Consider the following 16238-nt stretch of genomic DNA (forward strand, 5'->3'; position numbering starts at 1 on the left):
GCGTCGTTTCATAGTCCCTCCCTAAACGTGCATTGGCGCGCTGTGCATCCTTCCGTCGGGTCCCCGGTCATCTCTCCGTGAGCCTCAGCAAAACTGGCAAATAATGGCGGGTATGGGTGCCACGGGTCCCGGCCCGGTTTCGACACTCGACCAGGTGGATAAAGGACTGAAGGAAACTCTTATAGACGCGCTGAACGCCATTCTGTCGCCGGTGCAAGAAGTGCGTGCTGCGGCGGAGGAGCGCATTAAAGTGTTGGAAGTGACTGAGGGTAAGAACTGACGTGAGATGCTGCCACAACATGCATGACACCATGTGAAGTGCAGATTTTCACACACTAGCATTTCATTTTAAACGCACGTTGGCTGGTTTTATGTTGCTTCTCCAACGTGTTTATCATTAATGTACTCGCGCTAAATTTGCTAACATATTGGATTGAATTGAGGAGGCAAAAGCATGTGTGAATTGAGGAGGCAAAGGCATGTGCATCCAACATGTTCCCGCATTTATAGTTGAGGGTTGTAGAGTCATGTGAAAAGATTACATGTGTCTGGGGTTCGGTTCTGTCCATCTATTTTTAGTCAGTTTCACTTTTGAACTCCCTCACATGACGGTCATTTCGTGTTTATAAATACGCGTCATGTTTGTGAGAATTTCTGTTAAGAAGTTTACCCCCAAAGAAATCAACTTTCTGTCATTATACTCAAGCTCTTGTTGTTCCAAATCTGTATGACTTTTCTGTGGTTGCTAGAGACTGACATTCTCCGTCACCATTAACTTGCATTCCATAGTTATTTCATACAATAAAAGTGAATGGTGATTGATTTTTGTGTTCCGCGGGGAAAATCTCGTCCAGAACAGTAAATGACAGTTTTTGGATGAACTGCCCCTTTAAGTTTCCTCATGTTTGTTTGTTTTTCTTTATCATACTGTTTCCTTATTTCATAGTATTATTTCTGTCCTCTGAGTGAAGTCCAACACTTCCTCCTATTCTGCCTTCTGATTACAATGGCAAGCAGAGCTGGTCACTTGAGGCATGGTTATTATATTAATTAGATTAGTAGGCCTATTAGCTCTAAATTCCCACTATCATCAAGGTCACATCATTCTGTATTTTTTGAAGTTAAGATTATTGCTTAGAATTTTGTGACTGCCTCCCCCCAAAAAAGGATGGTGAAACAGTGTTGATCAGTCTTGTTTATGTGGCTGGATGCGAGTCAATAGCTTTGACCAAAGATGTAACAAAATGAATGAGAATTCATTTAAAATGTAATTATTAAACCCATATGAATTGACCACTTTGCTGAATATTGGCGAGGATATGTCCCCCTCATTGTGTGGTGGTTACAACCCACTCACCCATTTTGAGTCAGTTTCAAGGTCAACCAGGGCTCAAATTGCCAGAGAATTATTATTTATTTATTTTTACAAAATATTTGATATATTTAATTATAATATCTGATAAGCCTAATAAATTGTTTGCTATTCATTTTTTGACAGTGTCTAACAAATGGCACTGTATTCTAGCAGAGCTCTTGTATTTTGTTATTTTAATCGTCTGCATTATTTATAGCCACTTGATTTTAATTGGATTTTATAGTTTATTTTATAATTTTTTTTCGGTACAATAATTCAGTAGAATTAGTAAAAAAAAATATATATATATTCTTTGATCAAAAATAAAGCGGAAAATATTATATGAGTTATAATAAAAAATCACTTCTATTTCGTTATTTTTTACAATGTAATTTATTTCTGTGATGGCCAAGCTGAATTTTCAGCATCATTACTTTACATTCTGATATGCTGATTTGGTGCTCAAGAAAAAATTCTTATCATTATCAATTTTGAAAACACTTGTGCTGCGTAATATTTTTGTGGAAACCATGATGTTCTTTGATGAATAGACATTTTTAAAGAACAGCATTTGTTTGTAATAGAAATCTTTTTATAATATTATAAATATGTTTTTTCATGTTTTTCTTTTTTGATAAATTTAACCAATCCTTGCTGAATATATAAGTATTTGTATTTAAAAAAAAAATTGTATCGGCCCCAAACGTTTGAACTGTAGTGTAAAAAATCTGCCCACATAAAGTTTGCCCTTGAAAATCATTCACTGGCTGTGGCCTCTCTCTCAGGCTACTGCTGTGTGTTGGGTGTCAGCAGTAACATTGTCTGTTGGCCACCAGCCTCTCATTGAGCTAAATCCATGGATGATGAAAGATATGGCAGTGCTGTGTTGCTGTGAATGAAGCATGCATTAGAAATTGTCTTTGATTGTACTCACCTGACTTTGCTCCTAATGCATTTTTGGGTCCAACTTGTTAACTTATTGTTGGTTTAACTTGTAAAGTCCCTACAGAAAATGACTATTTTTGCACCTGTTTTGCAGAGTTTGGAGTTCACCTTGCAGAGCTCACTGTCGACCCACATGGAGCACTTGCTATACGCCAAGTAAGACTTAGTTGACATCTAGATATTTTCAGCATAAATTAATGGAAAGTATTTAATTGTTACGGTTATGTTTGCTTAATTTGTTTGCTATGTGTCTCTTATAGTTGGCCTCTGTCATTCTGAAGCAGTATGTTGAGACCCACTGGTGCGCCCAGTCAGAGAAATATAGGCCCCCCGAGACGACTGAATGGGTTAGAACCGCATAGTTAAGTCTGGACGTTTAAGAGTATTGGAGAAGTGGCATTGTTACATTTCTTTCCATGTCCCTTTCTGTTTAGGCCAAAGCTGCGATCCGTGAGCTGCTGCCAGGTGGTTTGCGGGAGGCCATCAGTAAGGTGCGCTCCAGCGTGGCCTACGCCCTGTCGGCTATTGCGCACTGGGACTGGCCTGAAGCTTGGCCCGGGCTCTTCAAGCTCCTCATGGACATGCTTGCCAGTGGGGATGTTAACGCTGTACACGGCGCCATGAGAGTCCTCACAGGTAATAACTCCGAGCATCTTTGACTCTTCCTCACAGTCGCAACAAGTTTGCGCTGTTATTAAACAACATATCATTGTGTGTCATAGAATTCACACGTGAGGTGACGGATGTGCAGATGCCTGATGTTGCGCCTGTCATTTTGCCTCAAATGTACAAGATTTTTACCATGGCAGAGGTATTATACTCAGCTTAAAAAACAGTACAGTCCTTGCTTTTGAGAAAATGATGTGTAAACACTGTTTTGTTATGCTGTAATTACTGTTGCAGATTTACAGTATTCGCACGCGTTCCAGAGCAGTTGAGATCTTTACCACGTGTGCCAATCTCATCTGTGCGATTGATGAAGTAGCAAAGGTAAGCTCATAGATAAACAGGTATCACTTTTAAATAAGGTTCAGTTTAATAACTTTAGGTAATGCAGTTGCTAGCATCAATGCTACCATTCAAAAGTTTAGGGTCTGTTAGATTTTTTTAATTGTTATAATTTTTTTCTAACTCGGTCCATTATTCAGCAAGAATTTATTAAACTAAATCTATTGATAATGTTACAAAATATTTTTATTTCAAATAAATGTTTAAAGTTCCATTGAACTTTATTCATCAAAGAATCCTGAAAAAAAATTATCATGGTTTTAGAGATGTTCCGATACCTTTTTTCCCTTCCCGATACCGATTCCTATTCCTGGGCTCAGGGTATCGGCTGATACCGAGTACTGATCCGATACCTGGGTGTGTATCTGTATATACAGCTATATATACTACTAGCCCTGTATGAATTGCTAGAATTTTTATGGTGTGCTTCAGACTTATCCCTTAATAAAACATGAACAAATACATGGTGAACTACAGTATTTATTACAGTATTTTTATTATCTGACATGCATTTGACAGTAATATTATTTATTTTTCTTAGGCGAAAAATAACTTAAAATGCAGCCACAAATCTAACACCGCAAGCTAAAAAAGATAGTTTGCAACAAATAAGTCTATGAATATAAAAAATTATATATTAATCAGAAAAGAATCTCTACAACAACAAAACAAGTAAAAAATAAGCAACCGTCTAGGCATTATTATTATTAGTAGAGATGTATTATTATTACATAGAGACGTAGCTAAATCTACTGTAGGCTACAACAGTAGATTAATATATTGTCAATTTATTCACGTTAAACCAAACTTTTATTTTGACGGGTTTTTCCTCATTGTGATTTTCCTCATAGTGATACACGGCAGAGCACCCATGCATATGCGCCCTTTATCCACAGAGACGTAGAATTTGCTGGAGTAATATTTAAATAGACACTAGTATATATTCGGCTACATTCTGGAGCCTTGCGCTTAGATTAACACGGAAGCGACTGAACGCAGCTGCAGGTACCGAATATAGCCTACTCGGGAGTCTGTAACTTACTACCGGTACTACAGAAATGCTGATATCATCAAACATTTTTAATTTCAGCACCGACTTGGTACTGAAGGACCCATACTTGTGACATCCCTAGTTGCTGTTATACTGGCTGGTTGGTCCAGTCTGTACCATACTGTCATACTTCTTCTTCACTGCTCTAAACAGGGGTTGCTTGTGGCAACACAGCACAACTTCCTGTGTTTGTAATGCATTCTGAGTAGCGAAGACGAACCGGTCAGGGGTTAGGCAAAGCTCACGGTCATAACTAGGTCTTAAGAAAATGGTATCGGATCGGTACATGGGTTCAAGTACTCGCCGATACCGATGCCAGAATTAGTTGTGGTATCGGTGATATTTCTGATACTAGTATCGGAATCGGAACAACTCTACATAGTTTCCACAAAAATTTTAAGAAGCACAATGGTTTTCAAAAACGATAACACGTTTTTATTGAGCAATCAGCATATTAGAATGATTTCTGAAAGATCATTTGACTGGAGTAATGATGCTGAAAATTCAGCTTTGCCATCACAGAAATAAATTACATTTTAAAAAACATTTGAAGTGGTAAACAGTTATTCTGAATTGTAGTAATATAATAGTTTTTATAAAAATGTATCAACCCCAAAGTTTTGAATGGTAGTGTATACATTTTAATGTGAAGTTTTATACATTAACATGACCTAAATAAATAAATGCTGTGAATCATGTAATACTTCACAATAAGGTTCATCTGATTAAAATTTTTTCAATTATTACCGGTAAACATATTAAATAGTTAACTGAAATTTGTTTTTGATTGTAGGGTGCTGCCAATACTCTGATCTTCCCGGTGGTGCAGCAGTTTACAGAGGCCTTCATACAGGCTCTCCAGATCCCAGACGGACCCGCTTCGGATAGCGGCCTGAAAATGGAAGTGCTGAAGGTGACTGGCTGTTTCATCATGCAGAAAGATACTTTTTCCCCCTCATAATGTAATTGTAATTATGTATGATCTCTTCATAGGCCGTGACGGCTCTTGTGAAGAACTTCCCCAAACCTATGGTGTCCTCCATGCAACAGATTCTACCTATTGTGTGGAACACCCTGACAGAGAGCGCCTCCTTATATCCATTCATTGAAAGCTTTTACCACTTTTTTAACCTATTGCCATTCATTTCTTAGACCCATTTGATATTTTTATCAGTGCCGCGGTCATTTCAATAACATATTCAATTACTTTTCTTAATCAATCATGTACTTATGTGAGAACTGAGGTCAACTACACAGAAGAAGTGGATGATCCTGTTGACTCTGATGGTATGTGGCACTAGGTTTTTGTAATTGATCGTCATTGTTATTCAGATTGGTTTAGTAAGCACTGAGCTCTGTTAATTCAATGCCACAGGTGAGGTCCTTGGCTTTGAGAACCTCGTCTTCAGCATCTTTGAGTTTGTCCACACACTGCTGGAGAACAAGAAGTTCAAGAGCACAGTGAAGAAAGCTCTACCAGAGCTCATATATTACATCATCCTCTACATGCAGATCACGGAGGATCAGGTTGGTATGAGTGTGCGTCGTAAGTTTTTCTTCATAGCTTTTATTTTCATGTTCTCATCTGTCTCACAGATCAAGGTATGGACTGCCAATCCGCAGCAGTTTGTTGAGGATGAGGACGATGACACGTTCTCTTATTCTGTCCGGATATCAGCACAGGATCTGTTGCTGGTGAGCACAGATAGTTTTTTTTGTGGGTGTTTGATTACTTTTCCTCCTTTATCTCTAATGCATCCTCTCGTCCATTAGGCTGTTGCTGCTGAGTTTCAGAATGAGAGCGCTGCTGCTTTAGCGGCTGCTGCAACACGGCACCTCCAAGAGGCAGAGCAAGCCAAGAATGCAGGCAGTGAACACTGGTAAAGAGAGAAAACATATCCTCTGTTACAATCAACCTTTGTCCTTCAATGGGTTGCTTTACATCAATATCTCTCATGGATATGCAGGTGGAAGGTGCATGAGGCTTGCATGCTGGCCCTGGGTTCGGTCAAGACCATCATCACAGAGAATGTAAAGAACGGTCGTGTGCAGTTTGACATGCATGGGTTCCTTGCCAATGTCATCCTTGCTGACCTCAATTTACCAGGTAACCTTCTTCTACATTATCATTTTGATCTCATGTCTGTATATGGCCTGTGCATAAGGGCAGGATTTGATCCGCATGTTATTCAATTCCCAGCAGCCTCTCCATTCCTTTTGGGTCGGGCCTTATGGGCAGCCAGTCGCTTCACTGCAGCGATGTCCCCAGAGCTCATTCAGCAGTTCCTACAGGCCACTGTGAGTGGCCTACATGAGAGTCAGCCACCCTCTGTTCGGATCTCTGCTGTGAGAGCTATTTGGGGGTAAGGTTTTTATTTCTAGTTTCTCATGTGCAGATTTAATAACTTGCACAAAACTATATGCTGTTATGTTTTTCTATTTCATTATTTAAGCTGGAAATGTATTTATTTATTATTAGAATACAGACTGGTTGAATGTTTACCATAGCGAAAGAACCACAAAGATAAGGACACTCGTTTAAAAAAAAAAAAAAAAAAGGAAAAATTACTTAAAGGGTTAGTTCACCCAAAAATGAAAATTCTGTCGTTAATTACTCACCCTCATGTCGTTCGACACCTGTAAGACCTCCGTTCATATTCGGAACACAAATGAAGATATTTTTGTTGAAAGCTGATGGCTGAGAAAGGCTTCAGATAGGCCTCCATTGGCATTCAGTACATTTACACTCCCAAGACCCATAAAAGGCACTTAAAACGTCGTTACAAAGTCCATCTCACCACAGTGGCTCTACAATAATTTTACGATGCGACGACAATAGTTTTTGTGCGCCAAAAAAAATCAAAATAACACCTTTATCCAACTTGTTCTTGTCTTCCGTGTGTGCCTCCACGACGCATGCGCGAGAATATATGACGTAGCGCCAGCGTTCGGGAATCCATGAAATGCACACTTTAGTCCGATTTTGAGAACTACGCCGAGACCTAAAGCACGATCAATGTAGAATTCAACAGCTTAGACACGCGCGTCTTCCTCTGCTTGTAAACAAATCGCTTCTGGGTCATGTGTCCGAACGCCGGATCTGCGTCATATTCTCGCGCATGCGTCGTGGAGGCACACACGGAAGACAATAACAAGTTGGATAAAGGTGTTATTTTGATTTTTTTTTTTTTGCGCACAAAAACTATTGTCGTCGCATCGTAAAATTATTGTAGAGTCACTGTGGTGAGATGGACTTTGTAAAGACGTTTTAAGTGCTAAGTGCTTTTTTAAGTGCTTTTATGGGTCTTGGGAGTGTAAATGTACTGAATGCCAATGGAGGCCTATCTGAAGCCTTTCTCAGCCATCAGCTTTCAACAAAAATATCTTCATTTGTGTTCCGAATATGAACGGAGGTCTTACAGGTGTCAAACGACATGAGGGTGAGTAATTAATGACAGAATTTTCATTTTTGGGTGAACTAACCCTTTAATTTTTATTTTATTTTGTTAGTGCTTATTATTTTGGAGTTGGAAAAAAGCGTAATAATTAATAATAATTTGTTACATTTATATAGTGCTTTTCTGGGTACTCAAATCGCTTTACATATAGAAGGGGGGAATCTCCTCAACCACCTCCAATGTGCAACATCCACCTGGATGATGCGACGGCAGCCATATTGTGCCAGAACACCCACCACACACCAGCTTATTGGTGGAGAGAAGACAGAGTGATGAAGCCAATCAGTATATGGGGATGATTAGGAGGCTAAGATGGAAAGAAGCCAATGGCCAAATTTGGCCAGGATGCCAGGGTTCCACCCCTACTATTTTTCCGAAGGACATCCTTGGATTTTTAATGACCTCAGAGAGTCAGTAATTCTGCAGTCTGTTGTCATGTACACTGCTGTTGTAAGGAGTCTGTATGTAAGGTGTTTTTTTCTTTTATTCAATATGCTGTTCTTTTGAACTTTTAACTCTAAAAATCTATCATGGTTTCCACAAAAATATCAAGCAGTACAACTGTTTTCAACACGTGACACTGAAAACTGGAGTAATGATGCTAAAGATTCAGCGTTTCCATCACAGGAATAAGGTTATTTCAGGTTATGTCAAGTTGTAGAAATATTCCACAATATTGCTACTTTTACTGTATTTTTGATGCAGCTTTGGTGAGCATTTTCAAATCTATTAAACAAATCTTACAGACCCTAAACTTTTAAACTGTAGTGTATTTTTATTTTATTTTTTACATGATCTCTTTTTACTGTTTCACAGGTATTGTGATCAACTCAAGCTGTCGGAGAGTACCCATGTCCTTCAGCCGTTTCTGCCCAATGTCTTGGAAGGGCTGGTGCAACTCGCGGCTCAATTCAGCTCTGAAGTTCTCACTTTAGTCATGGAAACCCTTTGTATCGTTTGCACCGTGGATCCGGCTTTCACCACGAGTGCTGAGAACAAGATCTGCCCGCTCACTATTGCCATATTCCTCAAGTACAGTAATGGTAAGATCATTTTATAGTCAACATCCAGTATCATTTGCCTTGTATATTAGAAGATTACTTATTTTCTTTTCTCTTTCTGTTAGATCCAGTTGTAGCATCTTTAGCGCAGGACATCTTCAAGGAGCTTGCCCAGATTGAAGCCTGCCAAGGACCCATGCAAATGCGCCTCATTCCTACTCTCGTTAGCATTATGCACGCACCGCCTGATAAAATCCCATCTGGCCTTTGTGCTGTAAGATAAACTTCTCATTTTGTTCTACCTCCATTTCTAAAATGTTTTCTGTAAGTGATGCATATTTTTCTGTTCTTGCAGACATCCATAGATATCTTAACTACAGTTGTTCGTAACACTAAGCCCCCACTGTCGGACATGCTTGTGTGCCAAGCTTTTCCAGCGGTGGCCCAGTGCACCCTCCGCACAGATGACAACACCACTATGCAGGTTGCATCAGTTTTCTAGAAACAAAAATCTATTATATCTTTCCAGAGTCCTCATGTCACTTGTCATCTAACTCATATCATTGCTGATTTTCCCAGAATGGTGGTGAATGCTTGAGGGCCTACGTGTCCGTGGGGCTGGAGCAGATTGCCCAGTGGCAAGATGAGCAAGGCCACAGTGGCCTGTGGTATGTCATGCAGGTTGTCAGTCAGCTCCTGGACCCCCGCACGTCTGAGTTCACCGCTGCTTTTGTAGGTCGTCTGGTGTCCACTCTCATTGCCCGGGCTGGCACTCAGTTGGCTGACCAGCTGGACCAAATACTGCGTGCTATTCTCAGCAAGATGCAGCAGGCCGAGACCCTCAGTGTGATGCAGGTAAGGTTGGATCATGAAAATAATTTTGGCCCTGGTGCAGTACCCCAGTGTCAGTTACTAAAATTATACCATTGGTGTTTTTAAACTTGTAGCCCGGGGCCACAAGAAGCTGGGGGTCCATAGAAACTTTGAGAACAAAAAATATTTTTACAAAATGTAGTTTTAGGGCTGTCTTTAAATGTCAATAACATGTTTAAGTCATTTTTAACACAATTTTTATAAATATAAAATTATATATTTTATAGGTAATCTTTTACAATTGACAGCCATTGTTTTCATCAACACCAAATCTATGTATTTTTATTGTATTTATTTATTTTTAAGTGTTATTGCAGAGTCTTATTGCATTTTTTTTAAAGAAGTTCTCCATCATATTTGGAGGTCATTGTTAAGTTCGAAAAAAAACTGTAATTGTCAAGAAATAGTTAACCTGGAAGTATCAAAGAAACTTAAAATTGTGTTTTCCAGGACTGGAAAAGTCATGAAATGTTAAAATCATGGAAAAAAAACGTTTACACGTTACAACGTTTACGTTTACAAAAATATTTCATCAGCTAATTGTTCTGTTGATTCAGTTCTTTTCAGTTTATTGGTTTGCAAAATGGTCTGAATATTCATAAAGTAATCAGCAGGAAACAAAAATAGTTTGTACAAATGAACAAATTCCCATTACCTCTCCAGTTGTCAAAAACATGGAAAATCTAAAAAGCCTTGGGGAAATGATGAAATGAAACTAGGACTGTAAGTAGATAATAAAAATTCAATATCTAAAATTTGTGGTTCATTTACCCATTTTCATTTGTAGTTAGTATGTTTGAACATTAAGTTCCTTGTAAGGAAAGAACCTAAAATAATGTGCCAGTATTGCAAAATAATGCAGTTCATTTCTGATACCATGGTGCTGGAATACTGCTGAACCCTAATGCAGGTGTGGCCTGATGTAACAGATACAGAAATGGCACCCACTTAATAAACTGTAGTTACTTTACAGCAAGGTATAGATGTCTGCTTGTTTTTGCATATTGAACATTCATTTTCTTGCATGACGGATTATTCTAAATTGTGCTACAGCTGGCTGCTCAAATGAAGTGTGAAATATGTCCTCTTTATTCATTTGACAGTCCCTGATCATGGTTTTCGCTCACCTGGTCCATATCCAGTTGGAGCCCCTTCTGGAATTCCTATGCAGTCTTCCAGGTCCCACAGGGAAACCTGCCCTAGAGTTTGTCATGGCTGAGTGGATGAGTCGCCAACATCTGTTCTATGGCCAGTATGAAGGCAAAGTCAGGTGAGGGTTTCCAATCTTGTCTCCGGTGTGTTTGAAGGAATTGTACAGCTTGCATTGAAATAACACTGTAATCACTCTGTCCACAGTGCTGTCGCCTTGTGTAAACTCCTCCAGCATGGTCTCAATACAAATGACAAGCGCCTCCAAGATATAGTCGTCAAAGGAGATGAAATTTTTAACCCAGACGAGGGAATTTGTACACGTTCTAAATCGGCCAAGAGTAAGTAGATGATCTCTTAAACTGCCAAATTAGTGATTGCTTATTGTTTTTTCCTCATACCTGATTGGTCTGTTTCTCTCAGACCCTCAGCGGTGGACCAACATTCCTTTGCTGGTAAAGATCTTTAAACTCATCGTCAATGAACTGTCTTCTGTGGTGGAGGCTAATGCAAATAGAGCAAATCCAGCAGATTGGAGCCAAGGTACATATGTGATTTTTAACTATTTACCCCCAGTATTAGTATTAATTACCGGTAGCCACTTTTCCACTGTCCAGCATTGCGTGCAAGGGCTAACAATGTGCAGGGCAGGGCCAATAGCTTCGGACCTCTTGCCGCGAAGCCAAGCTACCTGAAAACTTGCTAAATCGCAATCTAGTTTTTGTGAAGTTTTGATACGAGCCTAATATGAGAAATTCTCAGCAGCATTGACCCTCTCCTGACTCCGATAAACTTTGCCTTCAAGATGCCTCCTTAAAGGGTTAGTTCACACAAAAAGGTGTATATGACATTCTTCTTTCGAGTTATATTAAACAATTCCTGGCTCTTCCAAGCATTATAATGGCAGTGACTTGTTGGGTCATTTTTGAAGTCCTTAAAAGTGCATCTATCCATCATATATCTGCTCCACACAGCTCCGGGGGGGTTAATAAAGGTCCTCTGAAGCGAAGTGGCGTGTTTGTGTAAGAAAAATATGAATATTTAAAACTTTATAGACTAAAATAACTAGCTTCCGGTGGTCAACGGTACGTAAGTCGACTTGCGGTGAAAGAGTAACCCTTGAATCATGCGAACGCAGAAGCGCAGAGGATAAAGCAAAACAAAACACTGGTCATGAATTAGAAGTCTAAAACAAGATTTTTTAAAAAGAAATGGCGGAGGATTTCGATATAAGAGAAGAGGGGCTTGAGTTTGTTGCCCAGCACTATTCGCAAGAGGTGCCAAAGCTCATAATGCTCCAGTACATCGCTTCAGGGGTTACCGGTACTCTTTTAGCGCAAGTCGACTTGCGTAGAAGCTAGTTATTTTAATCTATAAAGTTTTAAATATGAATATTTTTCTTACACAAACGCGCCACTTCGCTTTAGAAGGCCTTTATTAACCCCCCAGAACCGTGTGGAGCAGTTATATGATGGATGTATGCATGGCTGTCGGAAGCAAAAAAAATTTGGGTGGGTCCTCTCTCAGAAAAATTTTACTGGAGTAGATGCCATTTACATTAAGTACAAATATTGCCTTGTTTGCTAAACGTCTGGTTGGGCAAGACAAAATTACGGAAATCACCATATCATTGGGAGCAGCAGTAGTGTAGGGGTAAGACGCAAATCGAACCGAGGTTCGAATCCGCCCTTTGCTGAACTCACTCCACTCCCTTCACATATCAGATTGGAAAGGCGTTTATTTTCAATAAAAATTAAGAAAATATTAGAAAAGTGGAAATAAAGCATCTAACATGTGTTTAATAATTAGTGTTTATCGGTTAGGGGTAGGTAAACAGACATGTGCTGAATTAGAGACGATAAAAGTGAGCGGGTCCAATATCATTGATCGTAAAAAGTGGGTGGGTCTTGTCCCACCCACATACAATGGTTCCGACGCCCATGGATATATGGACTTAAAAAATGACCCAACAAGTCACGTCCATTATAAAGCTTGGAAGAGCCAGGATATTTTTACTCCAATTGTATTCGTCTGAAAGAAGAATGTCATAAATCATGTAGTAAATCATGGTCTAATTTTCATTTTTGGGTGAACTAACCCTTTAAGCCTCAGTTGGCCTGCTTTGGACCAAGGTATTTTACGGGCCAAATCCCCTGGCCTTTGGCTCCGAAGAAGCCCCAAGGATGCCCGATCAAGCCCCGGAAGTGACAGTGAAAACACATCTGGCTCTGGCACGCACTAGCTTGTTCGCTTTTGTCCCGATAGTAGAAACACCGCTATTGTTGACATTTAAATTTGGGGGGATCTTAAGTTTAGTTATGTTTGCTTTGCAGACTCTGGTGGAATGTGGGATGATCTGGCAGAAGAAGAGGATGATGATGATGAGGAAGATGAAGGACTAGCAGGACAGCTTCTGTCTGATCTCATTGCCTCCAACAAATACGGTACAGTTTCATATTACTAACATAGGATTAAATTGGCATTCGTCCATTCTAATATCACATGTGTATATATTTGGCTTCATCCAAAGTGATTGTATTACAATACAATAAAACGATTATTTACATAGCACATTTAAAAACAGAGTATAAAAAAGAACACGGCAATATCACACTAATGTATCGCCAGCTGTGGGTACAGTTCTAGATAAAAGCTCAGAAAACAGAAACAGGGAATATTTGACACCAATGACAAATGTTTTAGGAGTAGATTATTGACATGGTTAGGGCAGTTGTAATGGAAGCCGGGAGACTTTGCATTTAAGGTATACCAACTTCGTAAAAGTTTGCCTTCTTCACATCACTGTTATTTTATTTATTATTTTTTATGCTATTATAGTTTTTGTTAGCTTTAATTTTCATAATTTCTATTTTCTTTTTAAAGCTACACTGTGTAACTTTTTTAGTCTATTCTTAGCTAAAAACACTTAGTTCTTTCAAAAATATATGTGCTCATTAATGTATATTTACTTCTTTCAAGTAATAAAGTATTCTCGTAAGTTTATAATATGCCATTGAAAATACATAAGGTAATGGGATCTAACGGTGGTCGCCATGTTGCCCCTCCATCTTGAAAGTACATTAGCCAAAGAGGGACATACCCGTAAATTCAAGCTTCGCCATTCGCGTTTTAACACTGTGCGCGTCAACTTGTTCAGACTTGTCTGGTGCATGCGCAGAGAGTTTTCATCTCAGCAGCTCCAGTAACAGAGTTATACGGAGTTTTCCTGGCTTGTTTATTCCTCAAAAGTCTGTTTTTCCTTGTGTGGTATTTCTGTGCGTTAATAACTCCGTAAGTAATAATAGTTATTGTCATTGTGGATGTGTTTCAGAGTGTGTCATCGCGTAATTCAGTTGATTCAGAAGTATTTTTGTGTCAACATACAATAGCGTAATGCTCACCTATTTGAATAATCATTCAGTTATTTTGTTATCAACAATGTTTATTCGTTTATAGAAAATATTTGCTTGTAATGTATGTTGATGGAAATATGTATCAGGTCTGATCGGCATATTGACACTTGTTATACAGAGCTAAACCTGCGCACACACTTTTGTAATCCGACACCGCTTGTTAGCAGCGGCAGCTCCGCTCCTTTTAATGCAGCTGCATTTAGCGCCTATATATGGTACAATAAGCTCTGGTTTACGGTTACATTATACAAATGTAACTTAAGTATAGTTATACAGTTCTTAACTGTGTATCTTCTGTCATGCCATTATCATGTATATTTACCATCCTTATTTGTTCTCTCACAGAAACCACATTTATGTACATATACATGCAAACCTGTTTATGCCTTGCAATTGGATGACTGAATAAACATTACTATCATCAAAGTTCACTCTGGATTAGCTGCAGTTTTTTCTAGTCGAATAATTAGGCCAGTTGAGTTCCAACCATTCCACTGCGCACAGAATATCCCACAGGCACCGTGTCGAATGTGGACGAGGTCGAACTGGAAGCCATATTAATCTTGGACTAAATCGGCCACCGTAGGAGTTAAAACGAAATCGGAATTGAGAGGAACAGAAACTAAAATTCACTGGATGGTCATATACCTTTTCACCACTAGATGGGGGAAAATATCACACAGTGTAGCTTTAATTTGAGTTATTTTGTTGTGCTTTTGACATTTTTATTAGATTGTTTTATTAAATTACTATTTAGGTTAACCGTATTTGTTTTAGTTTTTATTTATTAACAGTTAGTAATTTTAGTGTTGTTGTCTTTTATTCATCTAATATTGATGTTTTTATTTTAATTAGCAATTGTTTTTAATAGTTTTAGTTAAGAAGAATAACCCTGATTCATCTTTTGCAATGCTTCTGTGTTGGACAGACATTTGCCATTCTATACATGCTACACTAAAAAAAAACTAAACAAAAAAAACTGTTAAGTTCACAATGCTTTCTATATTCACCACTTAGTTTTTTCTACAATAAGCCATTGTATAACAGTTATTGTGATTTTCCCCATAGATGATGATTATTATGAGGATGATGATGACGAAGATCCAGATGCTCTGAAGGATCCCATATATCAAGTTGACCTTCAAGTGAGTCATTTTTGCATCGACTCAAAACGCAGTATTGCTGTAACCAGACTTCATATCTTCATCTCTTAATAATATGCTCTTTATGTGTTTCTGTCTTTCTCCACAGGCTTATCTGACAGATTTCCTTGCCCAGTTTGCTCAGCAGCCTTGCTATAGCATGTTTTCAAGCCACTTGAATGAAGTAGAGCGAAGAGTCTTGCAGTCCATCGGTATATGACCTGTATCCCCACCCAATTCGGCTCCTTGTCCTTTGTTTCCGTCTTTACCACTCAGTCATCTTTTCTTCAAACTTGAACATTTGAGTGGCCTCGGAATGCCTTTCGGAAGACGCTCTTAATCCACAACCCAAGAGGACTGGAGTAAAGGTTTACGTGCCTCTCCCTGTGCTTTATGAAGGGAAGGAATGGACATTGATTCCTAGGGATGTTATAAGAGCAGGGCGTGAGGAGCAGCTTCTTAGCATCCCAGACAGGACGGTGTGGGTGCATTTGAATCGGATGTCTACTGCTGTGCTTTGATAGACCTGTCTGATATGATGAATTTTTTGCAAAGGGACTGGTAATGGTATAGGAACAATTTAAAAGTATCAACTGTCCATTTGTACCTTCTCACTTTACTAAATCAAGATGGTTACAATATCTTTCTGTAGAGGAAGGAAAAAGACTTCTGGCAGATGATTAATCTGATCTTTGGAAAAAGTTGGAACTGTTGGCGGCCTTATTAAAATTATCCATGTTGTTTGTCATTACGTTGTCTCATGAGCATGGTCTTTATGGCTACACAGTGTTGGGTGAGCATGAAGAATTATATGGTGTTACCATGGTGATCTTACAGTCTTATT

The 16238-nt window shown here is 38.9% G+C and overlaps 1 protein-coding gene across 4 annotated transcripts; it reads left to right on the forward strand.

Annotated features, from left to right (window-relative positions):
- The first annotated feature begins 13 nt into the window (after nt 1-13).
- ipo9 (importin 9) lies at nt 14-16145 on the forward strand. 4 transcript variants are annotated; one of them, XM_079843991.1, is made up of 24 exons: nt 14-269; nt 2394-2455; nt 2560-2646; nt 2734-2935; nt 3022-3110; nt 3203-3289; nt 5152-5271; nt 5352-5452; nt 5587-5645; nt 5734-5885; nt 5955-6053; nt 6132-6238; nt 6326-6465; nt 6559-6721; nt 8633-8859; nt 8943-9091; nt 9173-9301; nt 9397-9672; nt 10794-10960; nt 11047-11180; nt 11263-11382; nt 13173-13283; nt 15321-15397; nt 15504-16145. In XM_079843991.1, the coding sequence occupies exons 1-24, from the start codon at nt 104-106 to the stop codon at nt 15612-15614; spliced, it is 3135 nt and encodes a 1044-aa protein (XP_079700117.1). In that variant the 5' UTR covers nt 14-103; the 3' UTR covers nt 15615-16145. The 4 variants fall into 4 exon arrangements, with proteins under 4 accessions (XP_079700117.1, XP_079700118.1, XP_079700115.1 ...); XM_079843992.1 differs by having other exon boundaries at nt 6562-6721; XM_079843989.1 differs by having other exon boundaries at nt 5734-6053.
- Nucleotides 16146-16238: the final 93 nt, after the last annotated feature.

Source organism: Gobio gobio (assembly GCF_949357685.1).
Source record: "Gobio gobio genome assembly, chromosome: 19".
Lineage (NCBI taxonomy): Eukaryota > Metazoa > Chordata > Actinopteri > Cypriniformes > Gobionidae > Gobio > Gobio gobio.